General features: G+C 44.7%; 1 protein-coding gene and 1 pseudogene across 2 annotated transcripts; both read right to left on the reverse strand.

Moving 5' to 3' along the window:
- Positions 1–2,971: 2,971 nt before the first annotated feature.
- On the reverse strand, positions 2,972–4,183 carry LOC100424687 (ATP-binding cassette sub-family B member 10, mitochondrial pseudogene; annotated as a pseudogene). The gene has a single exon (XR_013395247.1). The product of XR_013395247.1 is annotated as an ATP-binding cassette sub-family B member 10, mitochondrial pseudogene (transcript).
- A 7,866-nt stretch (positions 4,184–12,049) lies between these two features.
- LOC100424591 (golgin subfamily A member 8C-like) lies at positions 12,050–18,152 on the reverse strand. Its single transcript, XM_077938676.1, is given in 14 exon segments — positions 12,050–12,141; positions 12,144–12,233; positions 12,320–12,475; positions 12,565–12,665; positions 12,748–12,848; positions 12,994–13,041; positions 13,570–13,575; positions 15,348–15,437; positions 15,705–15,919; positions 16,285–16,372; positions 16,558–16,662; positions 16,770–16,856; positions 17,893–17,999; positions 18,095–18,152. Coding segments are annotated over 14 exon segments (1,329 nt in total). The 5' UTR covers positions 18,138–18,152.
- Positions 18,153–24,942: the final 6,790 nt, after the last annotated feature.

A 24,942-nucleotide genomic window follows, 5' to 3' on the forward strand; every position in this document is an offset into this window, starting at 1 on the left:
AACTCCATTTCTACTAAAAATATAAACATTAGCTGGGCATGGTGGCACATCCCCAGCTACTTGGGAGTCTGAGGTGGAAGAATCACTTGAATCCGGGAGGCAGAGGTTACAGTGAACCAAGATCATGCCATTGCACTCCAGACCAAGACTCCATCTGAAAGAAAGAAAGAAAGAAAGAAAGAAAGAAGAAAGAAAGAAAGGAAAGAAAGAAGAAAGAAAAGAAAAGAAAAGAAAAGAAAAGAAAAGAAAAGAAAGGTTATACATACATACATACACAATGAAGTACTATTCGGCCATAAAAGAGAAGGAAATCTTGTCCTTCACAGCAACATGCATGGAAATGGAGGATATAATGTAAGTGAAATGAGTCAAGAAAAGAAAGGTAAACATTACAGCTTTTCACTCATATTATAGAAGCTAAAATATTTTGATCTTATAGAAGTTAAAAGTAAAACAGAGGATGCTAGAGGCTGGGAAGTGTAAGAGGAAGGAAGGGATAGGAAGAGATTTGTTAAAAGATTCAAAATTAAAGCTAGATAGGAATAATAAGTTCTAATGCTCTATACCACTATGGTATGACAATAGTAACAATAATATATAGTTTCGAATAGTTAGCAAAGGATATTGAATGTTCCCAAAACAAAGAAATGATGTTTGCAATGATGGATATGCTAATTACTGTCATCTCATCAGGGTAATTAAATATATACACTGTGTGTATTGAAACATCACTATGTACACATAAATATGCACAATTATGATGTGTCAATTAAAAATAAAATTATAACACACCTACATATTTGTGGTGCAGAGTTAAATTGAGAGAGTAATTTATTACTTTAACTTCTTGTATTGGAAAAATACGTAAGTTTAAAAGTCAATTAAAAAAAAAACAAATTGGCCGGGCGCGGTGGCTCAAGCCTGTAATCCCAGCACTTTGGGAGGCCGAGACGGGCGGATCACGAGGTCAGGAGATCGAGACCATCCTGGCTAACACGGTGAAACCCCGTCTCTACTAAAAAATACAAAAAACTAGCCGGGCGCGGTGGCGGGCGCCTGTAGTCCCGACTACTCGGGAGGCTGAAGCAGGAGAATGGCGTGAACCCGGGAGGCGGAGCTTGCAGTGAGCTGAGATCCGGCCACTGCACTCCAGCCTGGGCGGCATAGCGAGACTCCGTCTCAAAAAAAAAAAAAAAAAAAAAAAAAAAAAAAAAAAAATTGAAGCATAATTTGAAAAAAATAAAATAATAGAGGTAATGAAAGAAATGAATGAAATTGGAAGTAAATAGTAAATTCACAAAGTGAAACAAACGTTACTTTGAAAAGATCAATAAAGTTGTTACATACTAGTAAGACTAAGAAAAAAGGACTGATGAAAGAAGAAATATCATTACAGAGCCTCTGTATTTAAATCATCATTATAACGAACAATTCCATACTCACGAATCTGGCAGTTTAAAGTTCTTAAAAGAGATAAATTAGCAAAGCCTATTTAAGAATAAATTGATAATGTGATTTTTTCTGTGTCTATGTGTATCCTTATATTCTAGGTTTTCTAATTTATTGGCCTATGGTTGCTCATAGTAGCCTTTAATGATCCTTAGAATTTCAACAAAGAAATTAAGAAGAAATTGAAAAATGTATTGAAGCCAATGAAAATGGCAACGCAGCATACCAAAACCTATGGGATACAGCAAAAAGCAGTAGTAAGAGAGAAATTTATACTTACAATTTCCAAGATCAAAAAAAAGTGAAAAACCTCAAATAAACAACCTGATGATACATCTTTTTTTAAGTTCACTATAAATTTTAATCTTTTTTTAAGTTCACTATAAATTTTAATCTATGATATAAATATTACCTAAAGATATAATTGAACATCATGTATCAGAAAATAAAACATAACAATGCAATGCAATTTTGTAAATACCTCCATGGCACAAGGATTCTTTTCCTCAGATTCAACCTTGTAATTGTGTTTTATTTGCTTTCTGAAAATCACACTTTATAAAGAACACAAGTAGAGCTTGTTAAAATGATTGTCACAGATGTACTGTTTACTATTTCAGAAAACACCACATTCATTCATTCCTATAAATTTTATTCACTAATTATGAAGAATAAAATATAATATTCCATGCTTGTCATGAAACAGCGGTTTCTTCTTCCAGTCTAATCAGAGAACTAATAAATGCTTAGTTCATGGCAAAACTTCCATTTGATTTCCATTGACTTAATTACTTCTTAGGGTATAGCCTCATCAATGGAGAAAAAGCACTTTTTTCTTCAGGCAACAGCACATTAACAGCACTGAATAAAAAATATGGCAAATTCAATGGTTGTCAGCATTGCTTTAGTAATTTCGAGACTATAAATAAAACGCTAACCATAAATAAAAAAGAGTTTACTAATATCTTCTTTTCAGGAGAGTGATACATTCTGAAGGTTTCTTGTTATTCTATTGAATAGCAAGGACTTCCAAACTTAAATGTCTTAAGGCTGAAAATTAGTTATGTTCCTCAGATTTTAACCTTATTAATGATATTCCAAAAGTATTATAGATTCAATTTGTCTTGAAATTATAAATTTCTAACAGATATTTTTCAAAATACATGCCTTTAAACAACTTAAATGAGAAAATCATTCATTCTTAATAATACCTGACAGTTCGTCCCTTGCTTCCCAGAAGTTTTTAAAAGAAAACTTGTTAGGATTTCATATGCCAAAATGTTGAAAACTGCACATATTCAAACATAGTTCCCATAGGAACACATACTCCTCACCTCTCACACCTTTGAAGACACAGGCGACAGGCAATATAAATGTTCCCTTCTTTCCAGCTGATGTTAAATGGTTCAGTTTGCTTCATGGGATTATCGGAATACAGGGTTAAATTTTCATTTTCCATTACTCTATCTAGTAAAATTGAACTTAAATTAGGTAGAATACTACCAGAAGAATTACACGGTGATTGGTAAACTGGCCTAAAATAATCAGGCTTTTTTATTTATAATTCCCTTTTTAAAGTTGTCATTTGACAATTGCTTCAATCTTCAGGCAAAAGAAAATGAGGTGCCATGCTATATTAATTAAAATATTCCACAATAAAAGAAAATGCAAACCCTGAAAATAACTTCGGTGCTACAGACATTTAAAAAGTTACAATTGTTAAAACTCTGAATAAAAAGATCTTGAGAACAGGTACATTTCAAAACAATATTTTACACACTGGAAAAAAGTATTTTTCAAATAACATGATATATGGTTTACATATTTCAGTCTCTTAGTTGTTGTTTTTTTTTTTTTTCTGCAACACTGTTTTGCATTAAAGTCTCTCATGTGGTTTACTAGATGGGTTCCTGACTCACTGTCCCAATGTTGGATCTCAGCCACACTGGGTTTAGCTGACAGATGTCATGACCATCAAGACTGATAGTTCCAGAAGCAGGGTCCTACAACCTCAGCAGGAGCGAAAGCACTCTTGATTGGCCAGAACCACTTGCGCCAACCAGTGCCCTGACAGATCCTGACGGAATGGAAAGACTGAAATCCTGAAATACGGGCACCTCTGGGCGAGCCAGATAGGCAAATGCACGTTCTTAAACTCCAAAGCACCCTGGAAGCTTTTCTCATTGAAGGTGACCCCTCGTTAAAAGGCAGCTTGGGCTCTCTCTCCAGGAGCTCCCAGAGGCGCCCCCCGGCACCCAGTCCTTTCAATCAGCTCTGAGTAGAAAGAGCTCAGACTTCAATGCTTATTCCACCCCAGAAAGCATACATTAACCCAGAAAGCATACATTAGAAAGCAAGAGGGTTCACCCACGGTCACGTGGGCACTGCCCATCAGCAGCCCTCCTTTGTACAGGCCAGAAAGCACAATCAGGTTTCCGCAGAGCCTAGTTGCTCCAAAGAAGCCAGCCAGAGTAATGCCTCTTTCCTTGCTAACTGCATCACATGGTCCACTTTGCTGGCATATATCTCTATTTCAGTCATTTCTTTCCCAAAACCTCAAACAGTTCTTACACTGCCAATACATTCCTCAGCTAGCTGAGTGGCTTGTGCCAGGGAATCCTGGGTGACTTTGGCCAGTTTCCGTAGATATCGTCCATAAATTACAGCAATGATTGACACTGGAGGCACCGCTCCAAACAACGGTGGACACATTAGGTGAGACAAAAACCATCATACTGATGCCTACAGAAGCCTGGGCCCCGGCCCCGAGCCCATCTGAAAGGTTTTCAGTCACTGAGCGCCCCAGGAGCGCAGTGTCTGATGAGAGGCGGTTAACCAATTCTCCTGTGCGAGTCTTGTCAAAGAAAGCAACCCTACCTCCGAAGGGAGGAGAAGAATGAAGTTCTCAGCCTGGAGTTTGCAAGAGGTAGACATGAATGGCATTGGCGGCAGCACCACACAGAAACACGCCACTGAGCCCAAGGCAGAGGCGGGTCAGGTTGTCGCTGCAGTCCACAGTGGGGCTGGTAGAGATGACATCGACGACCTGACCCGGGAAGAAGGGGGAAGACATGGAGCTAACACGACATCGTGAGAAATCCAACCGCAGCTGCCATCCTCGGGCGCTCAGGTTACACCAGCCCCAGGAGCTTCGTGGCCTCAGAGTCAGACCGCCGCGGATCGCAGCCGCGTCTCGTCCCCGGGAGGCGCCTCCGGCCGGTGCCGCAAGGCCTCTTTTCCCGCCCAGGCAGTGGCGGTGGGACCTGGGCACCCCGCGCGGGGGCGCCAAGGAGCGCCCGGCCCGGCTCAAGAGCCCCGCTCCTGCAGCTGCCCGCCCGAGCCCACAGCCCCAGGAGCCTCGCCAGCCCCGCGCCGCCCCGCGCGCCGTCCGCGCGCCGCCCTACCCCGCCCCAACAGCAGCTCCTCCAGCGGCGCGCGGCTCCAACCCCCGGAGCAGCGCCGTCCCCGCGCCGTATAGCGGCGCCGGCCTCAGGCCAGTGAACTGCCGTAGGGACCCGGGGCGCGGCTGGCCCGGCCCACGCGCAGGTACCGGCAGGAGCCGCCTCGGCTCGGCGGGACCGTGGGGCCGGTACATCTTAAAGAACTAGAAAAGCAAGAATAAACCAGACCCAAAATAAGTATACAAGAAAGGAAAGAGTAAAGGTAAGAGCAGAAATTAATGAAATTGAAATGAAAAAAAAAATCAACAAAATGTAAACTTCGTTTTTTAAAAAAGATAAACCAAACCACTAACCTTTAGCCACCCACACACACCCACACCCACACCCCCCCACACACACACAGAAAAAGAAAAAAAAACGAAATAAAATCAGAAATGAAAAAGGGGACATTATCATTGATTCTGCAGAAATTGTAAGGGCCATTAGAGGCTAGTAGGAGCAACTACAGGCCAATACATTAGAAAATCTAGAATAAATGGATACTTTCCTAGACACATCCAATCTAGCAAGAATGAACCATGAAGAGCTCCAAAACCTGAAAAGACCAATAAGTAATGAGATGGAAACAAAACATCTCCTAGCTAAGGCCGGGCGCGGTGGCTCCCGCCTGTAATCCCAGCACTTTGGGAGGCGGAGGCCCGTGGATCACGAGTCAGGAGATCGCGAACATCCTGGCTAACATGGTGAATCACTGTCTCTACTAAAAATACAAAAAAAATTAGCTCGGCTTGGTGGCGGGCGCCTGTAGTCCCAGCTACACGGGAGGCTGAGGCAAGAGAATGGCGGGAACCCGGGAGGCGGAGCTTGCAGTGAGCTGAGATCGCGCCGCTACACTCCAGCCTGGGTGACAGAGCGAGACCCCGTCTCAAAAAAAAAAAAAAAAAAAAAAAATATATATATATATATATATATATAAGGTATACAAAATCTGTGTGATTCTAAATTAAAAAGAACAAAGAAATAAGAAAGGTGTTCTTCAAAATCCTATCAAGTGATGAAGTGTTAAATATTAGGTTAAGAGATCCCTTCATTGGTATTATTTTCCCTTAATGTTTTACTATAACATCTGTTGACATATTTAAAAGTTTATATTGTACAACTAATGATTTAAATCTGTCTACCATGTACATTGACAGAGCATAATTTGTTTAATCATCCATCTACTACTGTTGGACCTTGAAGTGATCCTCCCTTTTTTATTATCCTGAGAGATACATCATAGTTATTTCAAAAGATTTTTACTCTATTTTAATTTATTATGTTCCTGTGTTAAGCCAAGGTTTTCGAGAGATTAAATTATACCAGCTTTACTCTAGTAACGAAATGGATTAATTCATTCAGTGAAGACAGTTCTCTTATACAGACTATATAATTGAAGAATTTATAGAAGGAACACTGTCTTTGCATTCAGTTTGGACTTTAAGCTCAACCTTTCCCTGGCACTATAACATTAGGAATTATGACTTAATATTCAAATATTGTGCCCTAATCTGCAAAATAAGAGATAAAATAATCTCTCTTTGACTTGTAGGAAGCATTAAATAACACAACTTACATAATGATCTAATAAGAATTCTAGAACGTAACAAACAAGCCGTCATAGTCTTTTTCTATCCTACCAAAGGTAAGAAAAATGACATCGTAGGGCCTGGTCATCATACACAACACACTTGAAACTCCAGGTTTACTATTCTGGTATTACAGCAATTAATTCTCTGAAACTAAATTGCTTTCCTGTTTTCTGAATTCTCTCCAAACTTCTCTTAGTTTCAATGTTAGAAAAATATGATTTCCTCCCCTTGGAATAGAATCACTTAAGACAATTTTATACCATACCCATTAAATGTTGTTTTTTAATTGCACATAACTCCCTGACAAAATCTGAATCCCTGAATCATAGATTTCACACCATAACCTTCCCTAAAGGCTCATGAGCATATGCATCAAAAAACGAATGAACTATTTCCTAATGTCCACTTCTAAACTGATTAATATTTCAAAAAGTCAATTTTCATTTTACCTTTTATGTCACATATTCATGAGAATTTTTCACATACATATTTAAAATTTTGTAGAGTATATTCGGTATATGTTTCAAAATGTCTTTGGGCCATATGTATTTTGTGCTAAAGTTTATCTTTATAAAAAATAAAACAAAGCAGGAGATGAGAGTTTTTATGTGTGGGAAATGAATTCAATTATTATTTTCTAAGGGAGATTAGAGAGGAAAATACATTTTCCAGTTAATTCTGTGACCAACAAAAGTAAGCAACATAGCTGAGAAATTCATCTGAGCTGACAGTTGATTATATAATTTTTCTCTAACAGACCCACAACCAATGAGATAGTTATAGTTTCACCAAGTCAAATGTCAGCCAGAGGACTTACAGTTTTGACACTTGGCAAGGCAAAGCAAATGTGAAGGATCCTCATTTACTTGCTAGCCTGAAAACTTAGTGTCAAAAAAGCACTATTCATCATTGGCTGTCAAACACAGGATAGTTCTCTGTCACTGGAAACTTCTGCAGAAAGGATAATTACTACGATTAAATGGCAGTGGATTTAAAATATTTCAGTAGTGGTTAAAATAACTGTTGAATACTGATGGTATAATATCAAATCAAAGGTGCAAAACTGTCCACTAATTATCCGGAGTATAAAATATCTGATCACAGCCACAGAAATTGATGAGGGCTTAATCATGCTTTTTGGAAACACAGTAAAGAAGATAATCATTTTTCTACCTTAAAAAAATAAATTTTAGACCATGTCCTTCAAGGAATACAGTTTGTATTGTTGAAAATTAGCTTTGGTTATATAATTTCCTCTAGCTGTTGCTTTCAATTTATTTATCTCTATTTTCTGATTATTCCTCTAGCACAAAGATACTGAGGGTTTTCTCTATGTTAGGCAGCAGCTGCAAAGCTAAGCCCTGGAATACAGAGATGTGAAACAATGCTAAAACTGGCTCAGAAACAGTTCATTGCCTCATGAATTTTTAGCTTAGTCCTATTCCCATAAACGTTTCTATGTGAGTGGCGGGGATTGGGGGGTACCTCACTCTCCTCTAGGGACAGGCCATGTCCTAAGCAGTAGTTTGAAGGTATCACTTTGGATAATTTAGGTCTGGAGACTGTAGAAATCAGCGAGGTTTCAAAGAATCATGATTACATTGCAAAGTCACACGGGCAGGAGTAGATAAGAAGTAATATGTTGTATTTCCTCTTTTGTAGTGTGAGTTAGTTGTTCTCAATGTCCACTGTGTTTTCTCTATATTTGAATTATGCATAACAGTGTAGATAGTAAAGAGCTGTCAAGAGACCATGAGATTTCAAATAAACAGGTAAGAGCATACTCCAGGAAATTGTAAAAGAACTAATTAGAGCCCACCATGTGTTCAGTGTCAGTTCAGAGACACAGAGAGATAGGTGCTCAACAGATGGAATATGTTAGAACCCATAAAAATGACCAAGATGGGAGGGCACAAAATCAGCAGAGCTATAATCAATAACCAACGAATTGGTACTCTCTTCTGTCTTTCCCACTGTATTTGGGCCTTTGTAGGTTACTCAATCATGTTTGAAGTGATAAAAAACCGTTATTCATTCTCAAGGCAAAAGAATTATATATGCTTTTGGGAAAAAGGAGGATAAGGGAAGGTTTTTAAACTTTTATAATGGGCCATACTACGTGTAGTACACAAATCTAAAATTCATTTATTTTCCTAGAAACAGATCTTAAACTGGCTAGAAGTAATAGATAATGTGGTTCATCAGAGCTGTATACTCTTAAATTCAGATTTTCTGAATCCATCTCACATTATCCTAGTCCCACAAGATAACTGCAAAAATGTCTTGTTGCCAAATACATTCAACAGTGAACTATACAGTTGCCTCCAAGAAATTCACTGCACATTGGTCTGTTCATTGTTTAAGAAATCTTGCAGCTAAAAACAAACAAAAATGTACCTAGTATGTTTTAAGATATAGCATCTCCAAGATTATTTGAAACGTACTTTCCTTGTTGTTTCTCTGAATATCTCTCAAAAGAACTGTTGGAAAATATTGCTTCACATGATTGATCTTCCATTTGACTGACCTGCATTTACACCTGTTCCTATTTTGTGTAGGTGATCAATTCATTTGTCAAGAGTGCTTTCATAATCATGCATTAAAATGCATAAGATTGTCATTCCTCAAAAATGCTACTATTATCACCTGTAATTAAGTCTACCAAATTGACACTAGAAAACAAACACAGAGAGAACAATGGGTAGTTGTTAGATCATTTAGCAATCAGAGGTAAAAATTAGTAGCAGAAATGAAATTATTGTCATCTCTCAAATTATTTTTCAAAGGACAATGTTACCTTATTAACTAATATTTGATTGGGGACATTTACAACCATTAATCTAGAAAAGAAATTCTTCTACTGCAGTGCACTTCCTCTACATACGTGTGTGAATGAGTGTCCATTTTCTTTAAAGTTCCAAGTTACTTATTCATTCATTAGGTAATCTTTTCACATGGAACAAAATTTTTGTGGTAATTTATGATAGTTGGAAAAAAAAGATTTGGGGTGATTATAACTCTATTTAGATATTTCTGCCTACATCTATATCATATAAAAAAAAAGTAAAATCTGTTGACTCTCACAACTTACTAGCCAAATCTTAGATGCTGGTTGAAAATGAAGATACCTGGGTTAGTTCCCAAAAACTATGATTAATTTGGTTGGGAGTAAGAGCTAGAAATCTATTCTTAATAAACTCTAGTGAATCTGATATTAGTTGGTGTGGGAAGCAGGCTTAGAGAATATCAGTCTATTGCAAAAAGCGCACTTCTCTTCGGACACCTGAAAAAAAGAGCATGCATTAAATGCCTTCAAACTCTATCGAGAATACTTCCATAAAATGGTTCCAAAAATATATTGATATAGCATACACAATTTTGATAACTTCCAGGGTAATGCAGATAATGTTTTTAAATGAGTTCATTTGTTTTGGCTTTTCCTTCTCCCCATTTTTCACTATATATTGTGGATCTGCCACCTTTTAAAAAATAGATGACACTTCCACTTCCCACTCCCACTAATATACTCACAGCTCCTCTTTAGTGAAAATTCTATTGAATGTTCTTGTGCTCCAACAGAAAGGAAAAACACAGTAGCACTATTAATCATACCACTATTAATTAGCTGCATTATGTGGTCTAACATTTTTATCATTCTGAAACTGGGTTTATCTGATACGTTGACACATTCATACAATTTGAAAGAGTCAGTTGAAGTCACAAGGACCCAATATTAGCACTTTTTCAGTGAATGCAGGCAAATCATTCCATCGTAAAATCGTATTTTGCTCTTCTGTTAATATCATATTTATAAAAGTGTCAAGAGGATGCCAAATGCTAAAAATGGAGATGGTCTAGTAACTAGAAATCCCCACCCCAGGGAGCACACGTACGTATCTCCCTACGTCCTAATACTGTGATGTGTTTTGGACACAGACATTAGAACTTCATGAAGTTTTAACTGTTGATTCTTTCCCAAGCATCATCAAGTTATGATTTAGGGAATGTGTGACTGAAATTCATTCATTCCTCATGCATAGGCACGATCACATAAATATTGCACAAAATATATTCCTAACTGAAACGAAGCGGTACAAAAACATATTTCACTCTTCGTAAAGAAGTTTGTGAGGAAATATACCTGTGATTGTATAGACACGTTTCCTGATAATACATTGACATTCACAAACAGTAGATTGCACTGCAGTTTATAAACATTTTAAGTTGCATAAACTTCCCCTTGATTTTCAAAGATAGTATGATACTGTCTCCTAAAACTCCTTTTGTTTCAACTAAGTACTCTCACATATATTCATTTATAATAATGTTATTTTTTTAAAGTGTTTTCCATTCAAGGAAAAGAAGTAAATTCCTATGTCAGAGTAACCAAGGTGTTTGAAGAATAGGTATTAGCCAGAGAGGTCTAGATGGTAAAATCAATCTTCAAGCCTCAAAGAAGCTCCGTGAACAGAGAGGAATGCCAGGTGTCACACAGCTTTCCTTCACTCTAACTTATTCTTGACTACAGCCTGTATACATGTTCCTGGGACATTTAAACTCGTAAAGGATTTATTATCTTTACTAAATACATTAAGAAGAATGCCAGCCAGTGCCCTTTTGTGAACTGGGACATGTAGTCATGTAATTAAAACAGGTAACATGAACTCTGACTTTAAAATATATTATAGATACAAATGCTGTAAGCTAGGAAAGGTTTTCCACATCCAGTCAATGATGCAAACTTTTCATTCCTCAGAAATAATCCCTTTTTAGGTCATCGAAAAAGAATACAACTGCTGCAGCTCCTGATGCAATATCTTCATGAGCCCAGAGCACACACGAATCCTAAGGGAACTACCATAGTACAGCGCTCATTCTTGGCGCCGGAACAAATGAAACACATTGTATCCCGCACATACCTGCTGGAGCAGGCCACTGTCCTCTTCGGTAAGATTTAAAAAGCTCCCCCAAAACGTTATTACTCCCATCACCAGTACACAGAAAATGGGGGAAAGGCTGTTTCTAGTTCTAGGACTTTAAACAACTCTAATGTCAGTACTCACAGTGGCATATTACAAAGTAATCAACAGTGCACACTTGGGGGTAAACCACATATTGAGCGAATGAAGACCTTGCTGTGATTAAGATTAGATCAAACAATAGCGCAATATAAAGAAATTTTATCTGAATTCTGTAATGAACATACATGCTGTAATAACATTTAAAAAGCATGGCAGCCTGTGCCAAACCAGTGAGAATAGTTCTGTGCAAACAGTGGGTCTTCATGTGTTTGAACTCCCACCATGTAAGGCCAAACTCGATATGCATGCTAATGACCTATAATTATGAAATTAAAAAAGAAAAATGCTAACTAGAATGAACATCAGTGAAAGCCACAGAGACCCACTCTCTTTTAACTTCTTACGAATAAAATATAAATTAGAAACACAAATCATCATGAGTAGCTCTAACATGCAAATGAAGTAAATGAATTGTGTAGGAGATTAACCCCACAAGTTTGTTTCTTTTTAAAAAATTTCTTGAGCAGCTCTTTGATGATGGTGATGTTTATCTCCTTCTTCTCTGCAGCCAAACCCAGCAAAAGAATGGCACAGAGCGGTTGCCGGCCAAGCCTGGGTGCTCCTAGTGCTCCTGCACGTGGGCTGTGCAGAATGGTTGTCGTGCGGAGAACCCTCCGTGGCCTCTCCGTGCGCTGGCTCCACGCTGTCGGTGAGGCTCATGTCACAAAGATCTTTGGAGAGTTGGAGGTGGGGATCTGAGTGCAGCGCCAGCACCCCCTGCTCCTGCCTGCCCGCCCCGCCTGAGGGCTCTACTCACCACCATGCTTGTCGGCAGCCCCAAGCTCCTGGGGGGCTGGGGCTCCTGGACCGGGCTCATCAGCAGGGTTCTGGGCAGTGGCCAGGAATTTGTGGTGCCCCTTGTTGTAGTCGCCACAAGTTGCAACAGCATCTCCTGCAGCGCCAACAGCTTCACCTGGAGGGAGGAGTGCTCAGCTGTCACGCCGCTGCCGGCGCCCACCCTCACGCCTACGCCCACCCCCACAGAGATGTTGCACACGCTACCTTCATCTCCTCCCTGTCCTGGGCCAGCCTGATGATGTCCTCCTCCCATTGCCGCATCTTTGCCACTGGCCCCTGGCTCTGTTACAAAGTGATGAACGTTCCTGCAGGAGGACAGGGCTCAGACGCTGGGGCCCCTCCTAGGGCCCTGTAGCTCCCCCTGCGGTGCCCTGGCCTCCCACTCACTGAGGGCATCTCTCTCTCCAGTACTGGATGAATCAAAGTTCTTGTTTCTCCACCTGCTCCCTCAGGTCCGCCTTCTCCTCCAGGTGGTCCATACGCCCGCTCTGGAGCCAAAGTAATGGGGTCACATCTCGACAGCGACCTGCCCTCAGGTGGCACTTTCAAGTCATGGGGAAGCCGAAAGTGAGTCCTGGTATAGGACAGCTTCTCCATGACTTCCTGCAGGGTCCAGGGGGTCTCCCCACTCACAGACTCACCCCCAGTCCCTGGGGCTGGGACCGCTGCCTCTGACTCCTTCTGGGACAAGACCACCGGGTGAGCCAGGTGCTGGCAGCACACCCTCTGCTCTTTCACCTGCTCTGATAACCGTGCCTGCTCCTCCTGGGCACTGGCTCTAGCGGATTTGAAAAATGGCACCAGAGGGCAAGACCTGAGCATTCTTTTAGGGGCATACACAGAACAAATGGGGCAGAGAGGTGGAGCGCAGCCCCTTTCCTTGGGGCCTCAGAGTGTGCACCTGTTGGTCACAGGGGAAATGGGGTCTGACCACTGGCTCCCGGAAGGGATGAGGCCGCAGAGAAATCAGAAGGCAGGGAAAGTAAGAGCATAAAGGGGTCTTGCAGGGACCACAGAGGAAGGTGGTAAAATGGGTGCGGGGGGAGTCAGGCTCACCATGGCCTCCCAGCTCTCCTGGTCCTCTGGGACGCTCGGCATGGGCCGAGGTCCCTCCTCCTCCTCACTGTCCAGATGTTCTCCTCCATCTCCTGTGGGGAGTGGCCAGAGGTGTCCTCAGACAACCCAACAAGGCAGGTACTGTGGGCCCACCTCTGCCTCCACCCTCACTGGGTAACCCTGAGCCAGCCCCTCCCAGAGAGGAATGAGCTGCTGTTCTTTATTTTTACTTTTAAGACCCAAGATCTTGCTACACCGCCCAGGCACAGTCCCACTACTGGTCAGTGCAGGAGTTCTGACCTGCTCCGTTTCTGACCTGGGCCAGTTCAGCCATCCTTAGGCAACTTGGTGGCCCCACCGCTCCCAGGAGGTCACCATATTGATGCCGAACTTAGTGCAGGCACCCGGTCAGCATAATGACCAGCTGTTCTAAAGGTCTCTTCCAACTCCTCAATCCTGCGCTGCTAACAGTCCCCCCTTCCTCCTGGGGCTCTGTCCTCTTCCTCTGAGTGGCCTCCCGTACCTTCCCCAGGGAGAGCCGTGAGGCGCAGCTGGGCCGTTAGCTGCTGATTCTGCTGCCTGGCAGCCTCCAGGTGCTCCTAAGGGGCCAGGAAAGAGTGAGAAGGCACGGAGTTTGCCAGGTCGTCCCCCTCATGGCCCCGTCTTCAGCAGCTCCCTCCCCGGGTCTCCTACAACTTTTGGCGGGCCATCTCGGCCACCGCTTTGCCCCAAGCTTCCTGTTGCTGCAGCTGGTTCATTAGCTGGGTCTGCTGCAGTAACTGCCTGTGCAGCGACTCCTTCTCAGAGGTCAGCTGCTGATAGGCGGCCACCTGCTGCTGATAGGTGGCCACGGACTGCTGCAGGTGACCCAGGTAATGGTCTGGCTGCTGCTGCAGACTCTGAGCCTCTTGGCTCTTCAGCTCCACCCGCAGGAAGACCCTGGATATGAGGGCACGTGGCGGCTGGCTTCCAGATTCTGGGCCCATTAATAGGGCAGTGAGGGCACTGTGGGGCTCTGTTGTCTTCCCAGGACCTGGGCCCCTTGCTCCAGGTCTCAGTGACTGCCTCCCTTTCCTAGAACCCCATGCCTTTTTCCCCATCCTCAAATGGCATACCCTTTTCTTACCATTTAAACTGTAGGCCACCGACTGATGGAAAAACAGTGGGAGCCAACCACTATGTGCTAAGTGTGCTATAGGCCTAACGCTTTCCATGTATTATCTCATTTAATCCTCAGCCCCTCTGTAAGGAAAATGCTAACTTCCTTTTGAAGTTAAAGAAACAGAGACTTAGAGATGCAAAGTACTTGAATGGTGACCAGTGGAACCGAGGCTGGAATCCAGTTTTAATCTAAGGAGCCTTTTTGTTTTGTTTTGAGACAGAGTGTCACTCTGTGGCACAGGCTAGAGTGCAGTGGTGCAGTCTCAGCTCACTGCAACCTCCACCTCCTGGGCTCAAGTGATTCTCATGCCTCAGCCTCCTGAATAGGTGGGATTACAGCCATGCACCACCATGCCTGGCGATTTTTTTTTTTTTTTTTTTTTGGTCATTTTAGTAGAGATGAAGTTTTACCATGTGGGCCAGGCTGATCTCAAACTCCCGACCTCAAGTGATTCTCCTGCTTGAGCCTCCCAAAGTGCTGGGATTATAGGCGTGAGCCACCGTGCCTGGCATAAGGAGCCTCTTATCCCACTGTCTGTTCACCTATGATTGGGGGCCTCTATGCCTCTAGCTGGGATGATGATGTCCAGACCTGGGAGGAGCCCAGGGCTACCCACCTCTAAAAGTCAGGGGACAGGAAGCAAGAAACAGTCACGGGACTGTCCTGGAGGGTGCTGGTGTCACCTGCCCCCAGGCTGGAGCTGCCTTTGGCCTGGCACCTCCCCTCCCCAGAGGCTGGTGCCCGCCTCCCAGCCCTTCTTGGATGGGGCAGAGGTTACCGTCTCCTTTACCTCATCCAGCTTCTCCTGTAGCTCCTCCACTTGCTGCTCCAACTGCAGTGCGCTCTTGTTCTCGTTGTTCTGGACAGAGAGAAGCAATCAGCAGCCACCCACTGAAACTGGAGACCCCAGAACTCGGTGTCTGCCTCCCACGGCACGGGGAAGGGTGGAGGCAGGTTAGAAAAATCATCCCCTATGTCCCACAGCCACCAGAGCAGGGCTCTGGCTCACAGGTGCATTTAGAAGTAACATTTCACATGAGGGCTACGTTGCCCCATTTTACAGGTGGGGAAACAAAGGCCTGGAGGGCTGGGGAGGAGGACAGGCTGTCCAGGGGGGGCAACGCACCAGCTCCTCGACACCGCTCTGTGGCTCGGGCAGCTGCTGAAGCCTCTCCTCCTGCCTCCCAAGCCTCTCCTTTTGTGCCTGGTTCAGGAGACTTACGTGCTGATGGTTTTCCACCTGGGCCTGGAGCTCTGCTGACACCCTCTCTAGTTCCTTCCTCAGGTGCTGCAGCTCCTCCTCAGGGGGCACAGCTGGGGGCTCCGGGGGCTGGGGTTCAGCTGAGAAAGGAAGCAGACAATAAGGGCCTCTGGCTTGTCCAAAACAAAAACCCTCCTCTTGGTGCACAGCTCCTCTCAGCCTCCCCAAACTTGGCCTCACTGCTAATGATTCCTCGCACCTGGATGGTAGCCAATCTTCCAACCACTTTCAGATGGAGAGCACTGTGGGTGGCTGACAATGGGCCCTCTTTGCTGATGGGGACACTGGGGGTAATGGAGATGACAAGAGTTGCCGTCTCCTGGCACAGACCTCTTTCCCTCTGCCTCAAAGCTCTTCCATCCACCCACCTCCCTGGGGCATTCTAAGCCCCACCACAGCCCTCTGATGCCAGGCCTGCTCCCAGGTCACGCCAGCCCCATCTTACCCATCCGGTTCTTGAGTTTGGACAAGCTCCTCTCTAGCTTCTCTACCCGACGCATATCATCCTTCTTCTCCTTCTTCAAGGTGCAAACCTGCCCAAAGCATAGGGGGAAAGGGCCCTGGAGAGAGGGGCTGGTGGCTGCCATCTCCCTCTCTCCCCCACCTCCACAAAGCCCAGACCCATGACCACCTCTGGCTGTACTGTTCCCATTTTACAGATGCCCAGAAAGATCCAGTGACCTATCTAAGATGGGGGTGCTGAAGGGTCAGACCTCACCTCCTGTGACATTTTCCTCATCCTCTGCTGCCACCAGACTCTCTCTTTTATATGTTGAGCATATTCATCTCTCTCTAGCTGGACTTGTTTAAGCGACTCCTTCAACTGCAAGAATGGGCACAGAAGTTAGGAAGGGCTGTCACTGGTCCTCACCTGCTCCTGGCCACTTGGGATCATCTTCCTTCCACATCCCTCCCTCTGCAAAACCCCACCTGTGTCAGCTGTGCTTTCAGCCGTGCCTTCTCCTGTATGGACTGCTCTAACTGCCACTCAGTAAGTGCTTGACTACGGCTTGAGAACTGGATGGTGAAGAGTGAGAAGTTTCCATCTGGAGAGCCTGGGCCATTCCACACAGTGCCCCTTAAAAGGGCTAGGGCTAGACTAAATATACAACTCAGTCAATAAAGATCAACGCACTTCCGAGCCCATGCTCTGGTTTTTAAAAGAACTCTAAACTTGGAAGGGACAGGGAATGAGATGGAATTTACAGCTGCCTAACAGAGGCCCAGAGAGATCAGATAATACTGCTATTGTTATTACTGTTATTACTACCACTGTCTGAACCTTTATGGAGTGCTTCACCAGGCACCACGCTAGCAATCCCATTTACTCCTCACAACCACCACAGGAGACAGTTACTATGATTCCCTCTATTGCGTAGATGAAAAACCATGGAGTATTTGAGGTTAAATGCTTGCCTAACACCACGTAGGCAGAGCTGGGATTTGAACACCCAGGTTTATCTGATTCTCTAAGCCCATTTTTTTTGCTGGGGTTGGGGGTACAGATAGGAAGGGGAAAATTAATCTTTCGTTCAGTTTTTGAAACGATGATACCTTTGCATAGTCCAAAACTCAGAAAGTACAGAAGGGAAGTATCTCCCAGCCACCTTGTTGCTCTCTCCCGAGTTTTTTTATGAACGGTTGCAGACATGTTTTATGTATACTATCATAATATGTGCACACACACACACACACACACGTTTCCTCTCTCTACAGAAATGGTATCATACTAAAGGTACTCTTCTGTACCTTCACAGAACAAGTACCCAATACCCCACCTAGGACTTGGCCAAGACCCCAGCCAGGTAAGGGCAGGGCAGGCACTTGGCCTCCAAGCTCTACATCCAGTGCTCACCCCCCACCGCGCCCCTCAACTCACCCACAGCAGCTGACTCAGCCCCAGGCTGCCTCTAACAACCAGACACAAAAGCAACAAGACAAGGCCATGCTGCCTCCTGGGCAGGCCACTCCATCCTGCAGAAGGGACCCTTAGGCTCACTCCTCCATCTGCGAAGCCGGGCTCCCAGGGCACAGGGCGGGTGGTTGGACTCACTCTGTCCACCTTCTTCTGTGTGGCGGTGACAGCAGAGAGAGCCCGCTGTAACTCTCCTCTATGCTGCAATGAATGTTGCAGGCGGCCAGCCAGATCCTTGGACTCCTCTGTAATGAGAGAGTTCAGATGGGGCCCAAAGGACCCTCCCTAAAGACCTGTCAAAGTGTCAGGTTGAAGGATGACAGGGTGCCCAGATTCCCACCTTTAAAGTATCTGAGAGAACGTTTCATGTGAAACAGGTCCATACTCAGTTTTCCTTTCTGTATGGTGGCCCTGGGGTAGTTGGACTTTTTACATGGTGACTCATGGTCACTCAGAGCATGAGTGTTCTGGTGAACAATGTGGAAACTGCGTTATCATAAGACTTATGGCCTAGTCTCAGAAGTCACACAGCGTCACTTCAGCAATGCTCTATTGGTTGAAGCAGTCGCAAGCCCATCTAGATTCAAGGAGAGGGAAATTAAACTCCACTTCCTGATGGGATAGTGGCAATGTCACAAAGAGAAGAGCACATGGTATGAGGAATATTGTTGTGCCATCTTTGGGAAATACAATTTTTCAGAGATTATAGAAGGAATCCGGGGAGTTGAGTGATGGGAAGAATGGGAAAAAGTAGATCAATTGTGGAAAGTTTACTCAATGCAATACTACACAGCAGTGAAAATGGGTTAACTACCGCTCCATACATGAGTGTGGATGAAGTTTACAAGAAATACTGTGTGTTGTTAAATATTTCAAAAAATTTCATGCTACCAGTTTTATAAATGTCAAAATAGTTAAGCAACTCAATTGGTTTTATAAACTTCAAAATATTTAAAATAAGCAACACAATGTTATCATTTAGGAACACCTATACATGAGGCTTTGCAAAAAGTTTTTGGGGCTAGTTTACTTTTTCCAACTACACTTTAAGATAATCCCAGGGAGGATGCTCTTAGCCCAGGAGTTCCAGACTGGCCTGGGCACCATGTGAAACTTGGTCTCTCTCTATTTTTTTTCCCCCGAGGTGAGTTTAGCTCTTGTTGCCCAGGCTGCAGTGCAGTGGTGGGGTCTCGGCTGCCCATGGCCTCAGCCTCCCACGTTTGGGTGGTTCTCCTGCCTCAGCCTCCTGAGTGGCTGGGATTGCAGGTGTGAGCCACCATGCTTGGCTCAGTTTGTATTTTAATTAATTAATTTATTTATTTTTTGGTGGATAGGGGTTTCTCCATGTACATTAAGCTGGTATCAAACTCCCGACCTCAGTTTATCCGCTGGCCTTGGCCTCCCCAGGTGTTAGGATTACAGGCGTGGACCACCGTGCACCACTCAATTTATTAATCAGAAAGGAATAATAGATCGGCCTGGTGTGGTGGTTCACGCTTGTGATTCCAGGACTTTCAACGACCGAGCGCAGCAGATCCTTTGAGCCTAGGAGTTCCAGACCGACCTGGGCAGGCCGGGCACGATGGTGAAACCCGGTCACTTTTTTTTTTTTTTTTTTGGAGGCAGAGATTCGGTCTTGTTGCCCAGGCTGGAGGGCAATGGCGAGGTCTGGGCTCATCCTGCCTCCGCCTCCCGGGTTTGGGTGGTTCTCCTGCCTCAGCCTCCTGAGTGGCTGGCATTGCACGTGAGTCACCATGCCGGGCTCGTTTTGTATTTTTTATTTTTATTTTTTTTTGGTGGAGATAGGGTTTCCCCATGTTCATCAGGCTGGTCTCAAACTACCGACCTCAAGTTATCTGCCCTCCCCAGCCTCCGAGGCTGCTGGAATTGCAGGCGTGAGCCAGTGCCTAAGGCCCAATTTACTAATCAGAAAGGAATAGATTGGCCTGGCGTGGTGGCTCACGCTTGTGATCCCAGGACTTTGGATGGCCAAGCGCTATGGACGCTTGAGCCTGGGCAACATGGTGAAACCGGGTCTCCCTTTTTTTGTTTGTTTTGTTTTTGTTTTTGAGGCGGAGTTTCGCTCTTGTTGCCCAGGCTGGAGTGCAGTGGCTGGGTCTCAGCTCCCCGTGGCCTCTGCTTCTTGGGTTTGGGTGGTTCCCCTGCCTCGGCCTACCAAGTGGCTGAGATCGCAGGCGGGAGCCAGCACAGCCTGCTAAATTTTCTTTCTTTCTTTTTTTTTTTTGGATACATAAGGGGTTTCTCCCTGTTGGTCAGGCTGGTCTCAAACTCCCAACCTCAGGTTACCCGCCCGCCTTGGCCTCCGGGGGTGCTGCGGATGCAAGCGTGAGCCAGCACGCACAGTCCAATTTATTTTATTTTATTTTATTTTAGAGACGGAGTCTCACTCTGTCACCCAGGCTGGGTGCAGTGGCGCTATCCCGGCTCACTGCAACCTCCGCCTCCCAGATTCAAGCAATTCTCCTGCCTCATCCTCCCGAGTAGCTGGGATTACAGGCGCCCACCACACACTCGGCTAATTTTTAAATATTTTTGGTAAAGACGGGGTTTCATCACGTTGGCCAGGCTGGTCTCCAAACTCCTGACCTCAGGTGATCCACCCACTGAGGCCTCCCAAAGTGCTGGGATTACTTAATAGGCGTGATCGGCCTGGCGTGGTGGCTCACGCTTTTGATCCCAGATGTAGGATGCCTGAGCGCAGCAGATCGCTTGAGCCTAGGAGTTCCAGACTGGCCTGGGCAACATGGTGAAATTAGGTCTGTTTTTTTTGTTTTGAGGTGAAGTTTCGCTCTTGTTGCTCAGGCTGGAGTGCGATGTCATGGTCTGGGCTCCCCGCGGCCTCCGCCTCCCGGGTTTGGGTGGTTCTCCTGCCTCAGCCTCCCCAGTGGCTGGGATTGCAGGCGTGAACCACCACACCTGGCTAATTTCGTTTTTTTTTTTTTTTGGCACAGACGAGGTTTCTCCATGTTGGTCAGGCTGGTCTCAAACTCCCGACCTCAGGTTATCCACCTGCCTCGGCCTCCCGGGATGCTGGGATTGCAGGCATGAGCCAGCGCACAAGACCCAATTTATTAATCAGAAAGGAACAGATCGTCCTGGCACGGCGGCTCACGCTTGTGATCCCAGGACTTTGGACTGCCAAGCGGGGCGGATCGCTTGAGCCTAGGAGTTAAGGCCGGCCTGGGCACCATGGTGAAATTGAGTCTCTGTTTTTTTTGTTTTTGTTTTCGTTTTTGTTTTTGTTTTGAGAGGGAGCTTTGCTCTTGTTGCCCAGGATGGAGTGCAGTGGCAGGGTCTCAGCTCCCCGCAGCCTCCGCCTCCAGGGTTTGGGTGGTTCTCCTGCCACAGCCTCCCTAGTGGCTGGGATTGCAGGCGTGAGCCACCACGCCCGGCTAATTATGTATCTATGTATTTTTGTTGTTGTTGTTAAGAGATGGGGTTTCTCCATGTTGCTCAGGCTGGTCTCAATGTTCTGACCTCAGGTTATCTGCCCGCCTCGGCCTCCCCTGGTGCTGGGATTGCAGGCCTGAGCCAGTCCCTAAGGCCCAGTTTATTAATCAGACAGGAATAGATCGGCCTGGCGTGGTGGCTCACGCTTGGGATCCCAGGTCTTTGGAGGGCTGAGCGTGGCGGATCGCTTGAGTCTAAGAGTTCCAGACCGGCCCGGGCAACAAGGGGAAACCTGGTCTTTTATTCATTCTTGAGGCGGAGTTTCGCTCTTGTTGCCCAGGCTGGAGTGCAGTGGTGGGGCCTCCGCTCCCCGCGGCCTCTGCCTCCTGGGTTTGGGTGGTTCTCTTGCCTCAGCCTCTTGAGTGACTGAGATTGCAGGCGTGAGCCACCATGCCCGGTTAGTTTTTTATTTTTTATTGGTAGAGACTGGGATCCTCCATGTTGCTCGGGCTGTTGGTCTCCACCTCCTCCCCTCGGGTGATCCACCGGCCTTGGCCTTCGGGGGTGCTGGTATTGCAGGCATGAGTCACTGAGTCTGGCCCCAAACCCGGTTTCAACGGAAAAACAAAAACCACAATGATGAGCAGAGCGTGGTGGGCCCGGGGGGTAGTCCCAGCTACTGTGAAGGCTGATGGAGGAGGATTGCTTGAGACCGGGGTGGAGGTGGCAGTGAGCCACGATGGCGCTGCTGCAGTCCAGACTGGGAAACAGAGAGGGACTGTATCTCAGGAAAAGGGAAAGGAAAAAAAAAGAAAAAGTAAATAAAACGGCTAAATCAAGGAACAGCTTGACAGTATGTTATTGAGAGAAACAGAGGCAAAGATTAGCAGACACCAATGTTCACTTAGTGGGAACTGCAGGTGTTCCCTGGACCGGAGGCTGCTACTTTTCCAAAAGAAATCTGTTATTGACCAAAAAAAAAAGTAAGTTTGTTACAATATACAAACAACTGAACTTTATATAGCCAGGACCCTCTTCTAGCACTGCTCTAAGCCTTTTCCTGCTCTGAAATAGCTACTATTGTTACCGCCATTGTAGAGAAAACAGATGCCAGAGGCGGTTGTGGAAGGACCGCGGAAAGGAACTATGAAATTGACTTGTTGTAAGTTTCTGACAGACAGGTTCTTCCTGCTCTGCTCCTTACATTGCCACATTTTAGTTAACATCTCTCTTAAAATACTGGTCCTTTCTACATTTGGAGGGACTCCTCTTGCAGTTTCAAGTTTTTTCCTTGCATGAGGCATTTGGTCATAAGATCACCTGCATTTTCTGTCAGTTTAAGACATTGTTCAGTTAGGAATGTAAATATGAGCAAACAGGTATCTGATTGAAATAGATAACCTAGAAAAAATCACTTATGAGTAAGTCAAGAACATGTGAACTCTAGATTTATGGCTATTTCCCGAATGTATTACTTTTTTGGTATTTAATGGCATTGCGAATATATTTATTTTTAAAAATTATTTGTCTTCTACAGATACATACACGGTAATTAAAAAATGATATGATGGGCCAGGCGCGGTGGCTCAAGCCTGTAATCCCAGCACTTTGGGAGGCTGAGACGGGCAGATCACGAGATCAGGATATTGAGACCATCCTGGCTAACACGGTGAAACCCCGTCTCTACTAAAAATACAAAAAACTAGCCGGGCGAGGTGGCGGCACCTGTAGTCCCAGCTACTCTGGAGGCTGAGGCAGGAGAATGGTGTGGGCCTGGGAGGCAGAGCTTGCAGTGAGCCGACGTCGCGCCACTGCACTCCAGCCTGGGCGACAGAGCAAGACTCTGTCTCAAAAGAAAATATTTTCCAGATTCTGTTCCTGTCCTGTTTTAGATTTTTTAAGTTCCAAGAACTGTCATCTTCTACCGGACACTCTGATGTTGGAAGACAAAGCATATTTTGTAAGTGGCATGATTTCTGGGCTCAAATTTAGAACAGAGCCACAGCTTTCAACAACCCCAAAATAACTTATTGTGACTCACCAAATTAAGAAAGATGGAGATTATTAAAAAAAGAAAACCTTAATTTACTATGTGACCTCTAAGTGTCTCGGCTGAAAATTGTAAAGATAGAAAGGTAAATCAAAAGACATAGAGACTGTAATCATGCACTTAATGAAGCGCTAAGTCAAAATATTTTTGGCATATGTTAAAGTTTAATTTTATCACTTTTTTTTACAGGAACTATAGCTATTTGCAAGTACATATAAAACTACAATGTTACATATAAACTACGAATTAAGAACTTTTTAAGAAATGAGACTAATCTAGCAAGTTTATTTAAACGTTTAACTTAGAATAATTAAGGATGTCCATACAAAAGGATTTAGCCGTGACATGAGAATGTTCACCCTGGCGAATCAATGGAAATTATTAAACGTGCAAAAGTTAACTGTTGGAATAAATTGTAATACCTTCATATGATCGTATATCATAACCTTTTAAAATGGTATTAAAGAGTTGCATAAATTGACTTAAACACATATTCGTAACACATCACTGAATAGGAGAAATACAGGCCAGCAAAGAACATAGAGTTGGTCCACTTTCTACAAAACAAAGACTAATAGCACGACAGCAGGGAAGGGGGAATGTGTCAACGTATACTTGTGTACATGTGTATACATATGCGTAGCAAGTAGGAACTTGAAAGGATAGATATCAAATTGTTTACACAGATTACCTCAGAGAGGTACATAACTTTGGCCTGTGGTGTTGTGTATTCCACATATTCTGAATTTTCTTCTTTTATTTAAATAGAGACGGGTTCTTAGCCGGGAGCAGTGGCTCACACATGTAATCCCAGCACTTTGGGAGGCTGAGGAGGGCGGATTGCTTGAGGCCAGGAGTTGGAGACCAATCTGGCCAACATGGCAAAACTCCGTCTCTACTAAATATTCAAAAATTAGCCGGGTGCAGTGGCTCATACCTGTAACCCGGGAGGCTACAGGCATGAGAATTGCTTGAACCAGGAGGCGGAGGTTGCAGTGAGCTGAGATTGCACCACTGCACTCCAGTCTGGGAAACAGACCAAGACTCTCTCAACAACAACAACAACAACAACAAAACAACAAAACAGAAATAAAGAGAAAACCTTATGGACCAGAGCAATGTCTCATGCCTGTAATCCCAGTGCTTTGGGAGGTCAAGATGGGAGAAATGCTTCAGGCCAGGAGTTCAAGACCAGCATGAGCAACATAGCAAGACCTTTTCTCTACAAAAAAATTTAAAAAACTAGCCAGGCACAGTAGTGCATGCTTATACTCCCAGCTACCTGGGAGGCTGAGGTGGGAGGATCACTTGAGCATGAGAGGTGGAAGTTGCAGTGAGCTGCGATCACACCACCAGGGAGTCACAACCCCATCCACGCCTCCTTCCTCTGTCCTATGCTAGCAATAAATAAGTTTCCCAGCCACAAATAATTATTAGAACCTCCTCCCCATGTGCCAGCTCCAACCTCCGCTACGTCCGATACAGGGGCGGCCCTACCCTCTGGGATCTACAAAACGTTACACAGACACAGTATGTACACCAGGGAAGGGGGCCATGCCCGCAGCCCGTGCCCTCGCCTGGTCCACAGTTAGCCCCACTGTCCTGCCTCAGCTACCTCTCTGAATAAGAAGCTGGGAGCCCTGCTGAGGGAAAAGTTGCTATGGTGAGAGAAAGGAGGCCATCAGGCCTCCTCCAAACAAACCAACCCCACCAGCCTCTGGCTCTTA

This window comes from Macaca mulatta, chromosome 7 (genome assembly GCF_049350105.2).
Source record: "Macaca mulatta isolate MMU2019108-1 chromosome 7, T2T-MMU8v2.0, whole genome shotgun sequence".
Lineage (NCBI taxonomy): Eukaryota > Metazoa > Chordata > Mammalia > Primates > Cercopithecidae > Macaca > Macaca mulatta.